This window comes from Sceloporus occidentalis, unplaced genomic scaffold (assembly GCF_023333645.1).
Source record: "Sceloporus occidentalis isolate IW3139 unplaced genomic scaffold, rSceOcc1.0.p SCAF_1, whole genome shotgun sequence".
NCBI lineage: Eukaryota > Metazoa > Chordata > Lepidosauria > Squamata > Phrynosomatidae > Sceloporus > Sceloporus occidentalis.
In genome coordinates, this window is record NW_028316981.1 from 213,230,207 (window position 1) to 213,253,390 (window position 23,184).

The 23,184-nt window shown below is 38.7% G+C and overlaps 1 protein-coding gene across 5 annotated transcripts in view; it reads left to right on the plus strand.

Annotated features, from left to right (window-relative positions):
- WRN (WRN RecQ like helicase) overlaps positions 1-21,985 on the plus strand; it is a 70,179-nt gene extending 48,194 nt beyond the window's left edge. For all 5 annotated transcript variants that reach the window (XM_089488812.1, XM_089488813.1, XM_089488810.1 and 2 more), the window contains 11 exons: positions 33-121; positions 1,285-1,357; positions 3,265-3,338; positions 3,694-3,775; positions 4,546-4,658; positions 6,546-6,660; positions 7,500-7,631; positions 11,429-11,591; positions 12,552-12,775; positions 19,606-19,746; positions 21,265-21,985. In XM_089488812.1, coding sequence (XP_089344938.1) covers positions 33-121; positions 1,285-1,357; positions 3,265-3,338; positions 3,694-3,775; positions 4,546-4,658; positions 6,546-6,660; positions 7,500-7,631; positions 11,429-11,591; positions 12,552-12,775; positions 19,606-19,746; positions 21,265-21,387 — 1,329 coding nt within the window. In that variant the 3' untranslated portion in view covers positions 21,388-21,985. The remainder of the gene's footprint in view (positions 1-32; positions 122-1,284; positions 1,358-3,264; positions 3,339-3,693; positions 3,776-4,545; positions 4,659-6,545; positions 6,661-7,499; positions 7,632-11,428; positions 11,592-12,551; positions 12,776-19,605; positions 19,747-21,264) is intronic.
- Positions 21,986-23,184: the final 1,199 nt, after the last annotated feature.

The following is a 23,184-nucleotide window of genomic DNA, read 5'->3' on the forward strand; positions in this document are numbered from 1 at the left end:
TTTTATTAAGTCACTTGTTTTGGATCTGTCAGGGTAAAGACTGGCTTTGTAGAGCTAAAGAAGATTCGGGCCCAAAACTTCTGCTTCAGTCGGATGAGGACTTGTGTTTAAGGAAACCAAGGTAATTAACTGTATGTGTTGAAGCCTTAAAGGCTACAGTGGTTATTTGTGTAAACACTTTGAGGCTGCAAAATGTTAGATCCAGCTTGCTTTCCTAGGTGAGTTTACCTGTCCAAATGAAATTGTATAGTTGCCGTTGGAATGGGCGCGACTGGCACACTGGTTTTAGCTGTGAAATGCACTCTTGGCCAATGCTAAAACCTGGGCATCCAGGCTCAGAACTGAGTCCAAGAGAACACCCAAGCTACGAGTCTGAGATTTCAGGGAGAGTGGAATCTCATCTATCCCTTTACACAATCATCTGGAGAGCAGCAACCAAAGAACTGGCTGAGATGCAACCAAGAAATCTGTTGTTTGTTGGACCTTTGCCACAAGACCAGCACAGGTAGAAGGCTTCTTGGTTGCTGCTCCCTTTGCACCTTGAGAGCAGGAACCGAGTAGCTGGCTGAACAATGACTGAGAAGCCCCTTACCCATGCTGGTCTTGTGGCAATGGCTGATGCAGGTGGGAGACTTTTCAGTTGCTACTTGACCGGATGCTCAGTCACTGTTCCTTTTGCACCCTGTCACTCTGGGAGCAGCAATTGAGCAGCTGGCAAGCTGACCTTTTTACTGTAAGACCAGTATGGACAAATGGCAGGAGCAGGCCTGAGCCATTACTGTATTCCCACATGAGAGGCTGAGTAGGACAAGGAGGCAGTGGCAAGCTGGCTGCAGCTGAAATAGATGCTGCTGCATAGCCATCCAGCTCTTATCTGCTGCACAAACAGTTGACATAATGTTAAGAAATAAGTATTGTGGGGAGGGCGCTTGCTTGTCACCCAAGAGGAAAGGGAGCAGTAGACCAAAAAGGTTTGGGGACCACTGCTCTAGAACATAAGGGTTCCTCTTAAGATGCAAGGACAGTGGTGGTGAGAAGGGATATGGCTGTCACACAAAGGAAGCTAAGGTTGCAGAGTGAATAAAATGGAAAGAAACCCACAGATACCGTTCTGGACTTCTTGCAGGAAAAACAAATGCAAATAAGTGTTAAGCTTCAAAATCTGGAACGTCTCAGTCTTAGTATTTTTTCAAAATTAATGATTATTGAAGACATGGCTATTTAGGGTGTCTTGCTCTAGGAATGGGATTTAATTTAACTGAGTTTATTTTCTCTTCTGTCTAGCTATAAGCAAACATCTTCAGACAGAGGAAATTTCTGTAATGCAGCATTGCCCAAACCAATGCCAGAAAAGAAGGTCTGTATTATGGGGAAATGGCATTTATTCAGTTTTTTCATAGCATTTTTGATAGCTAGTGTAGACTCTCACTCTCTCTTTCCCTCTGTGTTTGTGTATACAATAAAATATAGACTATATGTGATAGAAGAGCAGGATTAGGTTTATCTATCCACCACTGAGTATATCTGGCCCTTTTCACACCTGGGCACACCTGGCACGTCACATTTTATCTGCGGCTTTTGGATGTATAATAGTTGCATGGAGAATATTTACATGGACTGACGTATACTGTATTAAATGCGTGTAGCCCAAATTACTTTCACATTTCCAGATTATACATATTATCTACAGGATCTGACCTTTGGAGTTTGCTCTTTGGATTTTATGCATGCTCTGCATTTGATTTTATGCATGTAAGCCCCTGTGCAAACACATTGGTTGGAATCCTGTTCAGGCACTACCTCGAGGGAAAGGCAATTGCACAAGCAGTTGCACTTTCTTAGAGGTTGTGTAAGTGTAGTTCCTAGTTCAGTCACTCATTCACCAAACTTGCAAATACAGTCCTTTCTCTCACTTTTGATATGGTAGGGGAAATACTATTCAGCTATTTCACAAGAGGTGAGCCAGAGGTCATGGTGCCTATTGTTCAATCAGTAGCATGACTGTGGGACCCAATGTAACTATGGGGTGTATATTTACACTGTGCTAAAAGTATATACCATTTCGACCATTGTCTGCACAAGATGGCTGGTCATGATTTCAAGGCAAAAGTACAAATGTTAGAAAGAGATGAGCAGTGTACAAGAATAGGTGTTCTATAGAGTGTAGAAGAGTGTCACTGATGTACTGAGAAATTTCGATATACAGTTCACTTTTTATATTGGTGGGTGCTCTATTCTGGACCCCCTGCAGATAGTAAATTCTGCAGGACCTCAAGTCCCGTTCTTAATAGCAGTGCAAAGTGCTCATGACCGTGTTGACACAGTGCATGCATAGGTTGCCATTGAGGAGAATGGGGCAGGGCCATCTGGAAATGGCAAGCCCATGGAAAGGAAGAACTGATTGTAATGTAAATCTGAATCAAATATGACACTGATTTTTACATTTTAACCATAGGTCTAAAATCAGAACCTGGCCTTGAAATGGTGCCTTTCTTAATATAATAGATCAAAATTCTCATCCTGAGTTAATAACATCTAAACAGTCTGTTGGCACTGATATTGAACAGTTACAATTAAGCAAGTCTCCCATGTAAATAAAATTTGACACTAGCTTGAAATGGTTTTCAGATCTTGGTTAAATGAAAGCTGTTCCTGCAGTGTGCCTTCAGGTCCTTTCTGACATATGGCAGTGCTAAGGCAAACCTATTACAGAGTTTTCTTAACAAGATTTATTCAGAGGTGATTTGCCATTGCCTTCCTCTGAGGCTAAGAGAGAGTAACTTGCCCAGGGTCACCCAGTGGGGTTTTCTTGGCTGAACATGGATTTGAACCCTGGATTCCAGAGTGGTATTCCAAAGCTCAAACCACTACACCACTCTGAAAAACATAGTTAAGTTTAATTGCCAGTGCCAATAGGCATCTGCATGAAAGAGCAAATCTTTTTCCTGGGAAGAGATATGTGGAGGCATTGTATATTCCTAAGACTAGCTTCTGATTTCTAAACCATGGTGCTTATACCCTTTCACTCTTTAGATTTATTGGAAAAGGCAGTGAAAATAAAATTTTGAAATATTGTGTCTTATTTAATGTTTCTTGATACTGAAAACTAAAAGCTTAATTTTGATGAGATTTAATTAAATTCTTCTACCAACTTACTCATGTTACTTTTGAAGTACAAGTAAGCATTTTACTACTGATGCTTACTTAAAATAAAATTTGGTTTGCATATTAATATTCTTTTTTCATGTTTTTGCATTTATGAAGACATCTTTGCATGAAATGTTCTCCTATCGAGCAGAAAGTAATACTTCCAGAGGAAATACTCTCTCAAATAAAAGGTGATATTTTCAAAAATTATCTTCTCTCTTTATGCATATTTATCTCTTTTCCCATTCATTCGTCATATAATCTCTCTTATAAGAACATTGTCTGGGACTGCAGCTGCAAGTGGTATACACTGGGTCAAAGAACACCATCTGCATTGGCTAGAATTAATACTCTCAACTAATGTTCTCAAATGGATTTACTCTAATTGGGAATAGCAATTGGATTTAGGGCCAGAATTTTAGTTTCTTCACTTATTGGTAAAGCTTTCAATAATGTACAGTTACCCATGGCACTTGAATAATCTGAGTTGCTTTTTTGTTGGTTGTTAGATCTACTGACTAAAATAAAAACACTTCTACCTTTCAGCATTTCCACAATGCAGTTGCCACTACTTGCACCTGTGAACCCTACGGTGTCTACTATATCTCCAAGAGAGAAGGAATTGCAGGTTAGTATGTCAGGCAAAATGTTTCAGCATTTGACTTTGTGTAATAACTGACTGTACAAATTGTAAAAATTATGTTTTAAATAACAAAATATGTGTATATTTTATTTATAAGTTAAAATGAAGGTTTCAGAAGAAAACTCTTCTTTGATTCATTTATGGGTAAGGTAGCATATAAAATAAATAAATAGATAAATAAATAAAAATGCACCATGCCTTTACCTGTATATACTCATGTATAAGTCTAGAAATTTAGGTCAAAAAATTGACCTGAAAAACCTGGGTCGACTTATCCACGGGTCAGTGTACTTTAACTCTTAAATAAAAGAAGGAACCATCCCCTGGTGAAAAGCAAGAGTATATTCTGTCTTGGAAGCACTGGTCCCCTCTACTCTTTCATCCATCTAGTCTTAAGAGAAAGCACAAAGAGTTATGTCTGCTGGAATTTTGTAAGTTCTTTGACAATATTTTGCGTTGCTGCATCCTTTAGATCCTTTGCTATATGACCCTAGGTTTTATCCTTGACTTATCCATTTATCATAGCAAAAACCATAATTTGAGCCCCAAAATTTGTCCTCAACTTATACACGAAGTCGACTTATAGGTATATCTCATGTCCATGTGTGTTGTGGAAACATTTCCTCTTGCATGAGTGGAAAGTCAGTGTTGCTTTGAAGATGCAGCCTCATTGGGTTTTCTGTAAGTGACTTTTTCTTTTAAAAAACCATTATTTTTTTTAAAAATAGCATCTAATTGTCTTTCATCTTCAACAGACAGTGCTGTATGGGAAATTAGTGGCAGCCAGGCAGAAATTAGCCAATGAGAAGGACATTCCTCCAGCTGTGCTAGCAACAAATAAAGTTCTGGTTGATATGACCATGATAAGGTACATTTTTCAGTTTGAATAAGTATTTAAAATCTAATCCAAAAACTAATTTTTGCCAGAAAAACGGGTGGAGAATATCACATTTATTTCCAAGAGGGGAAGATGGTATAAATTGACTGCCATTTCTTATAATATGTACACTTCAGTGTCATCTGAGCTGAAAAAAAGCCCTGGAAAATCCATTTCATCAGAGACAATGCTAAGAAGAAATGTGAGTGCACACAGGTGATGGTTGTCATCCAACTTTGTGCTTGTATGCTAACTATCATCTGTCTCCAGCCTTGAAATGTTAAAGCCAGAATGATACTATGTAGGCACAGTGGATTGTCCATATTCTAATGATGCACAATTTCTCAGTTTCATCATGTGATTGCATTTATCTAATAAACCTCTAAATCCCTATCTGTTTAAGGCATAATTTTAAATTACTACTAATTACTAAAAACTTTTTTTTAGTAATTTTTTTTTTTAATATTGCCCAGAGTCAGCTGTACCCAACTGAATCATTCTGTGGTGTTTGGATTTTGTTAACTTTTATTAACTGGACAATTACCAGTAGTTTTAATTAAGCTAATGGACTTAAGGTTGTGATGTGAACAGTGCTTTACAGTTGGATTTGGTAGACCTGCCTGTGGATATTTACTTAAATACCCTAATTATCCCTAATAGTGAGTTACACATAGAACTGAATTGTACTTTGGCTGTTCTTTTGCATGGAGAGTGGGGGGTTGTTAGAAACAAATGAGCCAGGGAATAGTCTAATAGTCTTACTCTTATTCCTTCACCTGGCTCCTAGGCTTTGCATAGCTGTACAGTCACCTTGATCCGAGTTATACTTTTGGAGCACACAAATGAAGTTATGTAAATCATCTGTGGTCTTTATTTTTGTTTTCTTAATGTTCAGCTGTAACCCAACCTTTGCACTTTCTCCCTTGACTTTCTTCAGTAATTGTTCCAAATCAGCTATTTTCTGTTACTAGTATGGTGTCACCTGCATATATTAAATTGTTCATGTTCCTTTCTCTGAGTCTAATCCTGCTTTATGTATTATATTTTCTACACATATGTTAAACAAATAAGGCAATAAAGTGTAGCCTTGTCTTGTTTCCCTTGCCACTTGTAAACCATTCCATTTTCCACTGTTCTGTCCTAACAGTAGCCTCTTGTCCTGAGTACATGTTATGAACCAGTACAATCAAATGCGGTGGCATACCCATTATAAGCAATTAATAGTTTTTCATGATCTATACAGTTGAAGGCTTTGCTGTAATCTATAAAGCATAGGCTGGTATTGTTTGGTGCACTCCATTAGCCAACATATGCTTGCAATATGATCCCTAGTGCCTCTTGTAAACTAGGTTGGTATTGTTATTACCACATTGTAGATATGTGACTGAGGATTAGTGCCCAAGGCAAGTTACTTCATGATAGAAGAGGTTCAAGCTTCTTGATTCAGACATAGTTTAATCTCTAAATCACTATATCATACCCACAATGTTTACAGTTATGTGATGGTGTTTATAGTGGAAACTAGTCACACATTCAAATACAGATATCATTGATCATCAAATGCATGAGTCAGCAGAAAGTGATGTTCATCAGTTAGAAATGAGACTACCTTTCAAGACTTTGCCCATCTAAAACTCTTACCTGCCTCAATCTTCAACAAATTAAACCTTGGCACATTTTTTTCCAGTTGCGTTTAACACATCCATTTTCACTTTGGGAAAACAATTTTAAGATGTTTGGAGAGAGAGATTAAATTTTTAGCACGAGTGATAATAATGTGTGTGTGGGGGGAGTTATTTGTTAAAACCAGTATTATTATCTACGCATTCTTAACTCATCAAATCCAAAATAATTACAATGACTTTGAATTTTTTCCAGACCTACCACTATAGAATCTATTAAGAGAGTTGATGGTGTTTCTGAAGCAAAATCTGCCATGTTACAGCCTCTTCTTACAGTGATCAAGGAGTTCTGTCAAACAAATAACTTGCAGGTAAGATGTAACTAAATTGAGTACTGTCCTCCTCCCCACTCCTTAATTTTAGCATTCAGAAGGTGAGACCATTCTTCCAGAGTTTGAATGATTTAAATGTGCATGCAAAGACATATTGGAGCAACTCTAGAAAAGCTAGTTAAACCAAAGCAGAGTGGATGAAGGACATTTTCAGTTTTCTGTAGCTGCTCGGACTCTGACCCTGCTCCTGATGCCAGAGCAACTTTGCCCTGATTACAGTGATAACTTAAATTGAAAGTCAACCACTGAGTTAGAAGGCAAAATACTTACTGCAGTCTCACTTCCTTCCATGCATGATACTAAACTTGTTTTAAATACAGTTCTTCATCTTGTTGTGTACCCTCGTCATTTTTGATTTGCGACAACCCTAAAGCAAACCTATCATGGGGTTTTCCTGGCAAGATTTCTTCAGAGGAGGTTTTGCCATTGGCTTTCCCTGAGGCTGAGAGCATGTGACTTGCCCAAGGGATTAAGAGTATGTACTAAATTACATGGGGTTTGTAGTAGCATATGTGGTCAGCACAATGTGATCATAAGATTGCTTGGCCCACATACTTTCACAGGAGACAGATTTTTTTCTCCTTTTAATGTGGATAAAATAAATATATGCATGTAATTAGTCTAATCTATACAACATCAAATAGCTAAATACCATTATTTGCAACTAAGTCCCCAATTAAGCATATCTGTAAAGCTTTACTTTATATGGAAGAATATTCTTCCTAACTGTTAAATTATCAACATTATTTGTTTAGATTGTGGCGTGCCTTAGATTTTTGGATTTTTAAAGAAATAAATCTTTACTTGCTGTTATGTAGACAGACATCTTCAAGACTTCTGGATCCAGAGATCAACCATATATAATCATTCAGAAGGGTGGTGGTTGCAGTGCTTTGACAGAATCAGAACACATAACTTACACACAGTTTCAAGAAAAAGATATGTCGTTGGTAAGCTCTTGAACCTCCAGTGGTGTTTCCTACCTGCATTGTTTTAGTGTCTTACAGCCTATGTAAAAACTAAATAAGTTTATTTGTTCAAAGTCATTAGTGGAAACATGGTTTTCACTAGGAGTTCTAATTCTAGAAAATAACTTCTAAGCTATGCAGGTTATGTGCCAACAGTGGATAGAGCCAGAAGGAAAAATTGGTGTGATCTTTCCCTCCCCATTCCCTCTTTTTTCTCATCTCTGTTTCAGTTATCCATCAGGGAGACAGATAGCTCTTGCCAGAGGTTTGAACTGATTTCTTGCATTGGGATTTTCTCTTTCTGCTCATCTAGTTTTTATTTCTCCATCTGTTTCACCTTCTCTCATTTTCCTTCTGCATGAGCTGCATGAAATCAGGTTGTCTACCCCTGTTCTAAGCACTTCCTATTGATAGATTAATTCAAATTGTATCACACCTTTCTCTCAAAATGGGATTCAAGGCAGCTTGCAATACCATCTGGAAGCATGAGGCCTCCCTGTTGCTAAGTCCCTTAGCAGGGTGGCACCACTGCTTGGATGGCTTGTTACAATGTTACAGCAAAATCAACAAAGAAGCATAATAAAACTTGTGACATGATCTTTAATGGACTAGATTACACTTGTGCATCTTCCAAAATGGTTGTGGTTCATGAAAGCTTATAATATATAAAAAGTCTTCATAATGTCATAATTGTTCTTACTGTTCCATTTATATTTCTCAAATGAGTTTGGAATATGTATCTTATTAAAGGCATACTAAATGTTTGGTGGCTTCATTTTTTGTAGAGCAGAGGACAATAATACTTTTTTCTAAACCTAATGTGGTATTCTTTTTCATCTGTTTGCTTCCATAGTTTTTCCTTTCTACTTGTGCTTCAGCGCCATTTTTTCCTTGCTGGTTCACATTTGCGGTCCTGATTGACTGACAGTCATATAGTCAGTCTGTTGACATCATGCTGTCTAACCCACTTGAGTATATAGCAGTATCTCCGAAAATGACCCGAGGAAATGCTGCTAGGATTACTCTTGCTCTTGATGAAACAAAACAAAAGAAGAAAAACCTTCATGCCTTTTCAGACCAGCTCCCTAAAATTACCCCTAAATTAGTGGGGTATTGTTTATTGATGACAAATGTTTACATGAAATAACCCCCTCCCCATTTGGCAGCTCTGCATCTTATTTTCATTACACTTATTTTGTCAGAGTTCTTCTTTACAGTGATAGTGTGTTTGATTTTTGCTCAACCACTGCCTCCAAGGAGCCTTTCTTGTTAGATAGCCAACAAATTATGAAATGCCCAAGGACTAATTAAAAAGGAGCAATAATAGCATTAGTACCAGGTAATTCAATGCACTGTATCAAATAACTATTGATTACAGTGTACACCCTGGTGTCTACTGTCTGTGAGACAGTCAGCAAACATAACATACAGCCATTGTATTTTTGGGAAGAAAGTAATTGTCTATATTATTATTACTAGTGTATAGTTTCACTTAAAGCTCACTCTTTTTCAACAGATATGAGCTACAATATAGAGATACACCAATACATTTCACATTTCAGCCTTTTCATTCTTAAACTGTGCAGATTTTTTAGATCCAAACAATACTGTATCTTCTAGGTTTGTACAGTACAATAATCTACAAGGCCAAATGCATCCAATCAGTTGTGGATTGTGACAGACCTGTTCTTCCAGTTTGCTAGGGACTGTAAAACAGAGGAATTATTAAATACATTCATTCCTCCACATTTGTGGCTTTGACTTTTGCAGATTTGATTATTCATGGATTTTATTAATATATTCTTTCTAGGAATATCTAGGTCCTCCAGTGCAACTGTATGGTCAACTTTAACTAAAGTTGCATTGAAGGACCTAAAGATTCCTAGAGAGAATACTCCACTAGGCATTTGTAGCTCCTCCAATGCAATTCTGTGGTCAATATCTGGCAGATGTTGACCACAAAGTTGCACTGGAGGACTAAGAGATTCCCCGAGAGGTGTTCTCTCAGGTAAAAACATAGTTTTTTTATTATTTGCTGTTTCCCCACATTCACGGGGGTCCTTGCCCCTAATCTCAGTGAATGTGGAGGGATGAGTGTACCTTGGAAAGACCACAACACATGGCTGATGTGCTCTGCTTAGTTTACTGGATCACGAATCTAATATAGTCTATATATGTTAAAACTATAATTTATTTATTTTAACCCCACATTGTCATGAAATTTTATACCTGTTGTTAGTCATTCTTGGGCGGTCATCTAAGGATGAAATTATATGTTAGAGTAACCCAAGGCTGTGCCCAAAATGGGAATCCTGTGTTGAATTCTTAACTTCAAAAAGTGTAGTAACAATTACTTGTGTGCAAGTTGCATGCTGTGCTCTATTCTGTCACTTGCAGCCAGTCTTGTGAAGTGAAAGGAGAAATATGTAGTATGATGTTGTGAGGGAACAGTTAGGTTTTACTACACATTCCATATAGAGAATATTATAGTGTTGCCATTTGGGATCGCAGTTCCTATGTATCTGGCATAACTGATGATTTTAGGAGTGACTGTATTTTGAACCTCACTCAGTTTTGTGGAGGTAATCTTGATTCACTCTTTTGCCATGTACACTGTTTCTTTTAGCTGCCCACAGCCACTATTTGTCAATCTTCTGTAAAGCAGTATAGTTTCTGGTTCATATCTCACCTCTAAAAAGATCAAAAATGGGGTAGCATCCAATGGAAATCATCAAGAAAAATTGGCAACATATTTCAGGATGTTGGAAAGATGTATTTAGTAACTAAGAAGCTTCATGTGGTTCCCCTGTGAATAGTCTTAAGCTTTATTTGGGGGCAATATAAAATATCACAAAGTGACAACACCTAATACGAGACATATTTTATGAAATCGTTGGTATATTTATTGATTTCTTTACACGCTTTCCAGTTTTTGCTATTTTTAGAGGCGAACTGTGACCCAAGAAGCCTCAATTACAGATGGTTTTTAGACTGGCCACTCTTACTAAAGAAAAGAGCTCTGGTCAGAGGAGATGGTCCCAAGACACCCTTTGTAGTATTTCTGCCACTAGTACGGTTTACTTGAAGAATGAGTATTAAACACGGGGACAGGGGAGGAAAGAGAAAATTGTTTTGCCTGATCCCAATGAGGACATGTACAATGTGCCCTTGTCTCTTAGTTAAGCTGATTTGACAGTTCCTAAAACAATATTGTATGGATTGTCACCAGGAATCTGTGATCATATCCTTGCCATTATTCATTTGAGGCATTTATCTTCTTAGAAAACAATGACCAGAGAAAATAGACCTGCATGGCACAAATTAATGGTCTCTGCTGTTCTGAAGCTGAAATTTATCAGTTAGCATTAACCTTCAACACGAGATTCACTTTTAATTCTTGATGTTTTGTTTTATTAAGTTTCAATCCTTGCGCCCAGTACAGGAGCTCAACACAGTTTCCAACACAATTTAAAAAACTAAAACTAAAACATTAACAAAACATTATGATATTTAAATTCCACAGACTACATGACAACAAACCCTGTTTTGTCAGCATACACATGACAGGGAGATAGGACCTCTCCCGGTTGTCTGGTGTCTATATCCATATAATACATGGGTTTTCCAAAATGATCCCCCCCCAAACATACTATGTTTTTAAATTAATGACATTGTTAAAGTTTATTTCTGAAGAATCATGTTTTTAAGTATACCGTTTGGCTATCTCATTGGTAGACACTAGGCTTATTGTCCCTTTCTGATTTGTTTTGTTTCCTCAGAGGAGTATAAGTGAGAGTCGGTCTTTACCTCTTACAGTAGTTGGCACACATTTATCCCAAGCTTTGAAAGCTGGCTACCCAGTCAATTTAGAACGTGCTGGTCTGACTCCTGAGATACAAGACATGATCACTAAAATCATCCAAACTCCTCCCATCAACTCAGGTGAGTAGTTCAGTCCAAATCTGTTTGCTGCAATAGATGAAGTTGTTGAAATAAAGGTATAATAAATGATTATTACCATTCAAAAGGGCTGCATTTTTGAGCAAAGGTGCGGTACACATGGTGCTAAAGCGCCGCGCTGGTGCTGTGCTAGGGTTAAGGGATTGCGCAGCAACCACACGGTCCCTAACCCTAGTATGGCCGGCGCCGTAACAATGGCGGTGCCCTGTATACATGACCGCGTCTGCAGCTTTAAAAAGAACCCTCTTTTTGTGGGTTCTTTTTCCTCCGCAAGGAAGCCGTGTGGTTCGGTGGCTGCAGCTTCCCTGCGGAGGAAAAACCGCCACCGCTGCCACTTCGGACATCCAGGAAGGTATGTACCAGGCCAAAGATACCCTGTGTTTGACAAGTTTAACCCTAATGTTTGCAACTCATAATCAAATATAGCAAAATGCTTTGAATGTAAGAAGCAGATTTGTTTATCTGTACACCCTCCGAACTGAAATGCTTGAATCTTGATTTAAATATTCAGAATTAATGTGATCTGACTCATAGCTCTTTCACATTGCCCTAGAAAGCTTGAGATGCAGAAGCAAAGAACACACAAATTTGGCAGGCAGCATATGTAGAGACGATTATAACTTTATTTATCAAGTGTAAATGCAGCCTGGATATTCCTTGGCTTAATCTACATTTGTAAGGTCACAGCTTTATAGCATAGGGGTTTGTAACAGTGATAACAAGTATCTATTGCCATTATGTTTTATCGAAAGTGTGATTTGTTCTCTCTCCCTAAGACATTTAAAAAGCTGCTATAATTCATTTTCGGTAAATGAAGGATGTATATTTAAGTAACTTGCCTAGTCATAAGATTTAAATTTTGTGAGATTTTAGTGCCCCCTCAAAGTGGCTCTTCTTTTTCAGAAAACAATGCTGACTTTAATGTTTTTTTCTTCTTCCAAGATGTGACACAAATGAAAGCCATTAGAACATTAGTCCCAGCACATGTTGAAATGTATCTTATAAGAATGACAATGGCACTGCTGGAGAAACAGCATAGATATCAGCAGCCCAACCAGCAGCAAGATTCAGAGAAGCAAATATCACCTCAAGACTCTGGATGTCTACAGTCAAGTAGAGAATCATTACAGAAGAAGGAGGAAAAAATTCAGTGGATCGAATCTAAGGTTTGTAAGCAGAGCTATAGAAAACAGACACTGACAAACTAATCCAGCAAGAAAAAAATTGAAAGCATAATGAAAGTGTTTTTTCTAATGTTCTTTACAGCCCTTTGGTCTGTGGTCTTCAGATTTATTTCCATTGTGCTTTAGGGCCCAGCTGTGCTTGCAGCTGCTTCATAGTGGCAAAAGAATATGAAGCTCCCTTTGAGGAAGAACAGGGTTGGGCAGAACATCCCATTCTATTAAGTGAGGAGAAAGAAGACTCAATTCACAGCTTTTGTTTTGGGAAGTTGCCCAAAATCAATTCTTTGTTCCACAAAACTTAAAATCAAACCTTGGCTGATATGATTATTTCCATTATAAAATGACACAGATCTGAAACTGACAAGTTTGTCTCTTTCTGTGTAGTGTTTTAGAGAACTTAGGCGGGGTACACACTGCCAGAAAGAGGTGCCTCCCTGGCGCCCCTGTTTGTTCCGCAGCAATCAAATTGCGCGGCGCTCCTGTGGAGCATAAAAGGAGCACCTGGAAGCAGCTCCTCTTTGCGGTGTGGCTGTGATGCCGCAAAGTGGAAGGACGTTGCAATGACATCGCAGCTGCGACGTCACCGTTACACACTGTGTTTGGTGGGTGCGCCGCAGCTGCGATGCCCTCATCACATGCAAGGGCTGCCGGTGTGTGGGCACTCCGCCCACCAAGCAGCCCTTGCACATGACAAGGACGCCTCAAAGGCCCATCTGTTCTGGGCCTTAGTCTAAGAATTTTCCTGAAGCCAGATGACTGATCCCAAAGTGCAGTCCTATACTGCTCCTGCCAGATTACTGGTAGTTCTGTTGACCCAAGGCAGTTTATAATTAAAAAAGCAAATAGTACATCTGGAAACATACATAAAGTTAACTTTAATATAGAATTAAATTGTTCATTATATTAAAATGAATTAAAACGACACTTAAAAAGACAACATGACAATTAAAAGATTAGCAGTTGGAACAGTTCAGTTTAAAACAGTACAGCACCCTCAGCAGTAAATGTATGAAAGGAGGTGTTGATATTTTAATATAAGTCAGAACCTTTCCTTGATAGGAGCAAATGCATTTTTAATGTTTTCATTTTCTTTCATTATTAAGAATGTTTAGTTGGTTTAGTTGTTTGATACATTTGATATCTTTCTCTGTTTTATTTTAAACCCTTTGTTTAACTGATTTCCTAGCGTTATAATGATAAAATGGGATGAGGCAATACTTCTTTAGTTGGTAGGAGTGTGTGTCCTGCTTTCTTTCAAATTCCTTAAGACAGCTAATAAAACTGATCAATATTTAAAACTATAAAGTATGATAAAAGCTATGAGTAACAGTAAAGGTATTAGTTGAAACAGATAATCATACCACTATACAACTAGCAAAAGAAAGAAAAGTGCTTTAAAGCAATCAGCTGCCCAAAGGAACAGAATTTCTTTGGCATGTCAGCTGAAGGATAGTAAGAGACACTGCAGGCGAACACAGCTAGGGAGAAAGTGCCACAATTCTGGTGCCGCCACTCAGAAGGCACCCATTTGTTAGGCACTCACCTAGCCTCAGAACACAGGCATTCTAAACAAGGCCTTTGAAGAAGATTATAATTATTATTAACTTTTATTTATAAAGCGCTGTAAATTTACACAGCGCTGTACATACAATCTTTTTAATTGGACGGTTCTCTGCCCTCAGGCTTACAATCTAAAAGACACAAAACAAAAGGAGAAGGGAATGGTGGAGGGAAAGGGGATGAGGTCCAGTGGTTCTTCTCTCCCTCTGAGGCCTGGACCAAGGCAGATGGACTGAAGGGAGGGCTCTTCCTTCTTCCAGGCTAGTCCTGATGGAGCTGGACCTGCCTGGTGAATTCCCTCTCAGGCCGGCAGATGGCAGTTATGGAGGGCGGAGTCTCCTTCCTTCAGGCTAGCCCTGATGGAGCTGGACCTGCCTGGTGAACTCCCTCTCAGGCCGGTGGGTGGCAGTTATGGAGGGCGAAGTCTCCTTCCTTCAGGCTAGTCCTGATGGAGCTGGACTTAGAAGATCTTAGTAGATAGGTAGCTTCATGTGGGAGAAGGCTGACTTTCAGATGTCTTAGTTCCATAAGAAATCATCATTGTCACTGCCTCCTCCTCCTCCTCCCCTTTTTAGTTATATCATGCCTTTCCCCAACAAAGAGGCACAAGGCAGCTTTAAAGGCCAAAGCAAACGCCCTGAACTGGACTGGGAAATGATCTGATAGTCAATTAATAGTGGCATAATATGTTCATAGTGATCAATCCTAGTTAACTGGCTGCTGCATACTGCAGCCAGTTAGCCTAGATACTGGTAGAGCCTTGATAACTGACCAGTCATCTCACTTCTCAAGCAGGAAACAAAGCTGCCATTCTGAGCTAGTGTGTAAAAGCCATAGTGACTACTGATGTCAGTTGAGCACCCAGCAGAAAGCTGGACCAAGCATCCACCACCCCAATTTTATCTGACGATCCAGCCTTATGAGAAAGGAGTTATCCGCACTGTCCTATACTGTATGAATAAATGGAGTACAGTCAGCCATACATAACCATGGATTTTTTATCCATGAATTCAAGTATCCACTGCTTAAAAATATTTTTAAAATATATAAATGTCAAAAAACAAACCTTGATTTTGCCATTTTACTATGCCACTGCATTTAATGGGACTTGAGCAGCCACAGATTTTGGTATCCATGGTGGGTTCTGGAACCAAACCCCAGTGGATACCAAGGCCTTACCGTACTGTGTTCAGTTCTGGGCACCTGCTTTTAAAAGGGGTATAAAATTGGAGTGAGTGCAGAGGGCAACAAGGAATTGGGCATGTTCAGCTTGATGATGACAAGATGAGGGGTGACATGACTGTATTATTTAAATACCTCAAGGCCTGTCACAGACAGGAGGATGCAGATTTGTTTTCTGCTGTTCCAGAGAGTAGGGCCAGGTCTAATGGTCTGAAGTTACAGAAAGGTAGATTTCTATTGAACATTAGAAGGAACTTATTGATGATAATAGAAATTCAGCAATGGAATCAATTGCCCATAGAGGTGGTAGGGTCTCCTCTTGATGTCTTCAAAAAGAAGCTGGACAGCTAGCTGCTGGGATACTTTAGTTAGAGATCCTGTCCTGTGCAGAGGCGATGTACTCAATGTCCCAGGAAGCCCCTTCCATCTTTTTGATTCTGTAATTCAGAAGCAGTAGTCTCATCTGGGAGAGCCAGTGTGGCGTAGTGGTTTGAGTGTTGGATTATGTCTCTGGAGACCAGGGTTCAATTATCTGAGCTGAAACACACTGGGTGACATTGGGCAAGTCACACTCTCCCAGCCTTAGAAGAAGGCAATGGCAAACCTCCTCTGAACAAATCTTGCCAAGAAAACCTTGTGATAGGTATGCCTTAGGGTTGCCATAAGTTGGAAATGACTTGAAGGCACACAGCACCTGCATACAGGCTCATTTGCACTGAGTTTCAGTTTATTAGCCTTCAGTGACCCCACTATTGATGCTTAAGTATCAGTACAGGATATCAACAGCATCACCAGGGTTTGAAGTAAAGGTGAGGGAGAGTTACATGCAACCCTAAGGCTCTTTCAGGAAGGAGGAATTAAAAATCCATTTTCTGTTAGAAGTATAGCTCCACAGCAGCATCTAGAGGTTAGAGACAGTATATCAATTACCATCTGTTTTCATTACCACTAAAATTCTAACTTTCCTGGTAAAGGTACACCTCTGTTAAGAAAGTAGATGTGTTCTTTAACAGGAAATTTGGTATGAGAGGCAGAAATAACAGGGAAAGAATAGGGATAGGTTCCTAAACCACAAGATCTCAGCAGATGTTTCAATCTGAACTAACAATATGAAAATATGCAAAATGGAACAACCTGAAAGCCACTTCCTTCCTTCCTTCCTCCCTCCATATATACACTTTAATTGTTTTTCATCTGCTCAGACTTTCTCTATTCTTGATTTTGTTTCATTATATAATACATTTTCATTATAGGGCTTTAACAGCAGAACATGTTTCTTTGTCTTCTTTTTAGAAGCTAGGTCTAGTTGCATACATTCAGTTTAAAAGGGGAACGTGTTACAATTCATTTTTTAAAAAGGGGGGAATTCATTTTTTTATTCTTTAAAATTCAGTACATCTGTACGGAAGGCACTTTTGAGATACTGATGCCATTCTGTCTCTGTGGAAAATCATGCTTACACTTACACAAGACTGATATTTTTTTATTGCCACTGGTTACATTGCATTATTTTCTTGCCACAATCACATAATTCTTCTCTCAGCAGGTGTGAGCTTAAAACATCTCTGTTGGCACTCTGTCTAACAGAGTCAAGTTCAGGCTGATTTTCAGAGATGAAGCTATCTTAGTCTTTCATGCAGGTGCACTGTAATACCTAAATTTTGAGGTAATAGTCAATGGGAAGGGTTTAAATAAAAAGATTGCTGTATATACTGGTTCATACATGCACATTTATACTTTGGTGGCTTGCATTTGTGAATGGGTATACATATAACTTGCAGTACCTCAACATACAATAGTTTCAATTAAAAATTTGTAAGTTTTGAGTCTTCCAAAAATGTACATCAGTGTGTACCATATGTATATGTACATAAGTAACACTGGAAAACATTTGTGCATAAGTATTTGGTCATCCTGTCCTGCTTTTAGTTCACATTAAGTTCTATTTAAATGTTTGTAAATGTAAAATTTTTCTCCATTTAAACTGTGTTTCCTCTGCATCCTTTTTTAAAATTTTATTTCTTACCAAAAAAAGGCAGAAAACAATAACAAATACAAACAAAAACAAGGTAAAATACAGATCCTTAAAAACCAACTTCAAAGATTCAAGGTCACATGGGATGTAAAAGGGCAACATTACATAAAAACAAGGATGGACTCAGAACACAGAGAGACCTTCTTTGCACCAGTTCAATCATCGAAAGGGAATCATATTACAAAGGAAGACCCACTTCTGCTCCAATGTGGTTGAGATAAAATATAAGTGGGGACCATCATTCTTCAAAAGGCAAATTCCACCCCTGCAACCTTCTAGATTGACCAGTAAGATTTTCCATAAACCAAAAATTCCAAAATGGAGACCACCAATCAGTCATATTGACCTTTCCAGTTTTCCAAGTCCTGGCCATTTCAATCCTGGCCAATGCCAACAAAAATGCAATAATATCTTTATTGTGTAATGTCTTGTTTTGATTAATAAACACAGAGCAATAAAAGTTCTGGAGAAGGGACAGTTTTTTGATCAGTGATTTCTGAAACTAAGTTAACTACTGAATGCCAAAATACAAATACACTTGGACAATCGTATCACATGTGCAGGAAGGGACCTCTATTACTCCACCCTCCCCAACAGCACGAGCTGGGGTTCTTAATAATGCGTGTGAGTTGTAGTGGTGTGAGGTACCATCTATGCAGAACTTTAAGAGTGGTTTCTTTCAGGGCTATAGAATTAGATTTATATGGGGGAGTGTTCCAGATTTTAATCCATTCTGAATCTGTTATTTGAATGTTTAAATCCATCTCCCACCCCACTTCAGCTTCATAGAATCATAGAATCATAGAGTTGGAAGAGACCACTAGGGCCATCCAGTCCAACCCCCTGCCATGCAGGAAATCCAATTCAAAGCATCCCCGACAGATGGCCATCCAGCCTCTGTTTAAAGACCTCCAAGGAAGGAGACTCTATCACCCTCCGAGGGAGTGCATTCCACTGTCGAACAGCCCTTACTGTCAGGAAGTTCCTCCTAATGTTCAGGTGGAATCTCTTTTCCTGTAGCTTGCATCCATTGTTCCGGGTCCTGTTCTCTGGAGCAGAAGAAAACAAGCTTGCTCCCTCCTCAATATGACATCCCTTCAAATATTTAAACAGGGCTATCATATCACCTCTTAACCTTCTTTTCTCCAGGCTAAACATCCCCAGCTCCCTAAGTCGTTCCTCATAGGGCATGGTTTCCAGACCCTTCACCATTTTTGTCGCCCTCCTTTGGACACGCTCCAGTTTCTCAATGTCCTTTCTGAATTGTGGTGCCCAGAACTGGACACAATATTCTAGGTGGGGCCTGACCAGAGCAGAATACAGTGGCACTATTACTTCTCTTGATCTAGACACTATACTTCTATTGATGCAGCCTAAAATAGCATTGGCCTTTTTAGCTGCCGCATCACACTGTTCACTCATGTTCAACTTGTGGTCTACTTGGACTCCTAGATCCCTTTCACACGTAGTTTCATTCAGCCAGGTGTCCCCCATCCTATATCTGTGCATTTTATTTTTCCGCCCTAAGTGCAATACCTTACATTTCTCTGTGTTGAATTTCATTTTGTTAGCTTTGGCCCAGCTTTCTAGTCTATTCAGGTCATTTTGAATCTTGATCCTGTCCTCTGGGGTATTAGCTATTCCCCCTAATTTGGTGTCATCTGCAAATTTGATAAGTATGCTCCCAATTCTGTCATCCAGGTCATTGATAAAGATGTTGAATAGCACTGGGCCCAGGACAGAGCCCTGTGGGACCCCACTTGTCACTTCTCTCCAGGATGAAAAGGAGCCATTGTTGAGCACCCTTTGGGTTCGGCCGGTCAACCAATTACAGATCCATTTAACAGTTCCTTTGTCAAGCCCACATTTTACAAGCTTGTTTGCAAGAATGTCATGGGAAACCTTGTCAAAGGCCTTACTGAAATCAAGATATACTATATCCACAGCATTCCCTTCATCTACCAAGCTGGTAATTTTATCAAAGAAAGAGATTCCTCACATGGAATGATGTTTGTAACTGTTCCTCTTTTAAAAGGCCAAAAGCAGTGGTGAAGAGGGGTCCCTTGGCACCAGACAGGATATGCAGAGCTCACAGAGTTCCATCAAATTGGCCTCATGGAATCAGCCTTCTCTCAGTGCTGAGGAAGAAGATCTTTTTACCGATTCCCAGACACAGGTAATTGTGGTTTGTATTTTACAAACTTTCATTACCGAGACACTGAGTACATTTTATCTCTTTAATATTGGTTTTTTTAACGTTAGTTTTTAAATAATTTGTAAGTTTTTCTCTAGCAATCTAATATAGCTGCCCATGATTTTAGCTGTTTTTTAAAATGAATAGTCATTGTCAGATGTGAAGAGAAAAAATCCACAATCATGGGTTCTATTCTCTCCTTTGGCTCCTTCATATTGCTACTATTGTGAGGATACAGTGCAACACCTGCTTTCTAAATTTCTGGGGAAAGGGCTGCTGGACTATAAAGGAATTTGAGGGGAAACTGCTAACTCAAACTCTCATGTTTCAAACTTATCAACTCTTTCAGCGGGAAGTGGGGTGCAAAAATGTGTGTGCAAGACTCCATAGGGAAGTCTTGTAGATATGGTAACCAGTTAGTTGAGGTCAGATATGGACTGATTCAAATTCAGGCAGCAATGAAGCTAGCTGTGAGATGTCTGGCACTGCCCACTAAGGGTAAGCTGCATGTTACAATGCATTTGCATATCACATTTGCCTAGCAAACACTTCTCCACTACACAGCATCTTTGAGATGTATTGATTTTCTGTAGAGAAACAAAGTGAGGGCTTAGTGCACCCCCAGAGACACATACACACAAACCTTTGGGGTCTAGATGACTTTTGCATGAATAAAAGCAAGTTGATTCAGCAAGGAAGATCTAGAAGATAAATAGTAGGAAGGAACAGAGTTACTATTCATCTCTACTTCCTTAATTAATCCCTCTTACCAACACTATTCATCATAAGAGTAGCAACAGGACTAATGTTACACAAGGCTGCATTATTACTGGTATCAGAAATAAATGAATAGCCACCCTCAAAGGTTATTGAAAGACCATATGGCTTTGTAGTTATTTTGCTAACATCACAGGCTGGTTTAAGATCCACAAGGCTGATAGAATACTAGCTCCCCTAAGGAGCTTCAGGTAGAGTTTGTCAAAGCACAGATCCTTTACTAGGCAGAATAGTTTCAGCCAGTAGATGCAGGGAGGCAGCAGCTGCAAAATAGTGAAGGAAAGAACTGTGTGCTTGGCAAATTGCCCCCAAGTTGGCTGCTGCCTTCAAGTATACTGGAGGATGTTATTTTATTGCCAGTGATGAACAGGTAAACTGCAAATTCTATAAGCTTTGATACAAAGATCAGAAGAGAGCACCAAATTGTTTTTCCCCTGAGACAACTCAGTGCTTATATTGACTTTCAGTTTGCAAGATGGTACGCAATAGGTACCATCTTTTAATTTGCTTAAGGGACAAATAGCTGCTAGTGTGCTATGGTAGAATTAAGAAACTGGGTTCATTTTCCACTCTGCCCATGTAGTTTGTTAGGCACCTTGGGACATTCACTGCCTTTTGATGATGTAGCCTTCATATTCAGGCTGGTCAACTACCATGGAGATGATAATAAGAGCAAACAATTTGTGATAGCAAAATAATGAGTTTATGTTTTTTCCCCTCTAGATCTTAAATCAGCCTTCAAAGAGGAAGTTACCAGAGTGGTTTGGAACTTCTAAGGGAGTTGTTCCGAGTGTTAATACTTCTAAGAAATCCAAAGGAGGAGGAAGCAAAGGTCTTTTTGGCTGAGCTTGGAGATGTTGTAAAAACATTTTGATGCAAAATACATGGGTTGAAGATTTGAGTTCATCCACCTACTTCATTGGATGAGTTCTACATTCATTCCTCTATTTCAAAATAGTACCAGAAGAAAAACCTTGTTTGTTTCCACAAGCCCATAAAAGCCTCTCATCAGTCGCTTTTTTTCCATATAAGGGACTTATCAAGCTTCAAAGCCTGAGTCCAAGAAAAACAAGAGAAGAAAAAGAATAATACATTATAGTGCTTACTACTTTAAATGTGTACACTGAATATTGGTGTGTTGAATAGTTTCTATTTAAATTTGCCAACATAGAGCAAAGACTGTCGCAATATATGTTGAAAAACAACTGAAGTCTCAAGAATGCAGATGTGCTATTTGCCTTTCTCAGAATGACAGCCACATAAAGTGGACAATCCCACATCCTTTGTTTGTGTTCCTATATATATATATATATGTATAAAGGAAAATGTTTTCATATGAAAATATGAGTCCACAGCAGGCTATTGTGGCATATAACTAAAGTATTATCACATTTATTACTACTGTTAACAAATTGTTTTTCTTACTTTCAACTAAAGGTTGGCACTTTCTTATAATAAATCTTGTTTAATAGTTATTTCAGTTATGTGCAGTTATGAATATCATGGTTTGATTTACAATGAAAAGTGAAAACATTTCCAGTAACATTTCAGTTAGTTAGTTCTTAAAGAATAATTTCATAGAATAATTCAAGTTTGACTTGTTCCCTAAGAAGAATTAATTTAATCTTCTCCCCTAATAAACACAGTCTTGTTCCTATAATACTTCAAATAGTTAGTGTATATTTAAATAATTTAAAATATTTACATATTTTCATTTTCGTTCCTTTCAGTCCTCTGAGGCAGTTCGTGCACATTATAGACATGTTGTCATATTTGATTAGAGTGTAATTTTTCTTCTTGGGAACATCAACTGAGGTTTGTGGCAATGTATCCACATTTCTAAAACATTCCATTGAGAAGATCCAAGATGAGATAATACCCATGATCAGATAGGCCCCCCAATCACCTCAGTTAAAAAAGGACACACACACTTCATGATCATTTCTATGAAAGGATGTCAAATCTAGATTACCTCCACGACCATAGTTGGAGCCATCAAAGTTGGACAATCAGAATTCACTATCAGATAATGCATACCTCAGAATCTTGGACAGGATGGGACACAAGCTTCTTTCCTATGTTAACTTACCAGTAAGTTAATAAGTGAGAATGACAGGACAAGAATTTTGGTGCAACACATAGCTTAAATACATAGGTACACAACCTATACTAATGAAGCATTTCAGTGCATTCATTGTGATATTTTTCATGTTAGGATTTGGGGAAGGAAGGTCTTATGCTAGAAGAAATCTTTAGAAGCACATCACATTGGTATTTTGAGGACCTTGTATAATAAGATTTTTTTTCTTATTGTGATTGAAGATTTGTTTCCTTCCTGTTCCATATTGCTATATTATTTGTTAACTGCCTTCGAGCTGTGCTTGACTCATGGCAACCCCGTGGATGAGACATCTCCAGGACCTCCTATGCTCCATGGCTCAGCTTAGGTCCTGCAAAATCAGGCCTGTTACCTTCCCGATCGAGTCCAGCCATCTGGCATATGGTCTTTCTCACCTTCTACTACTTTCTACCTTTTCCAACATTATTGTGTTTTCTAATAATTCATGCTTTCTCATGATGTTGCCAAAGTATAACAAGCCTTAGTTTGATCAGTCAGGCTTCCAATGGGAGTTCGGGCTTGAT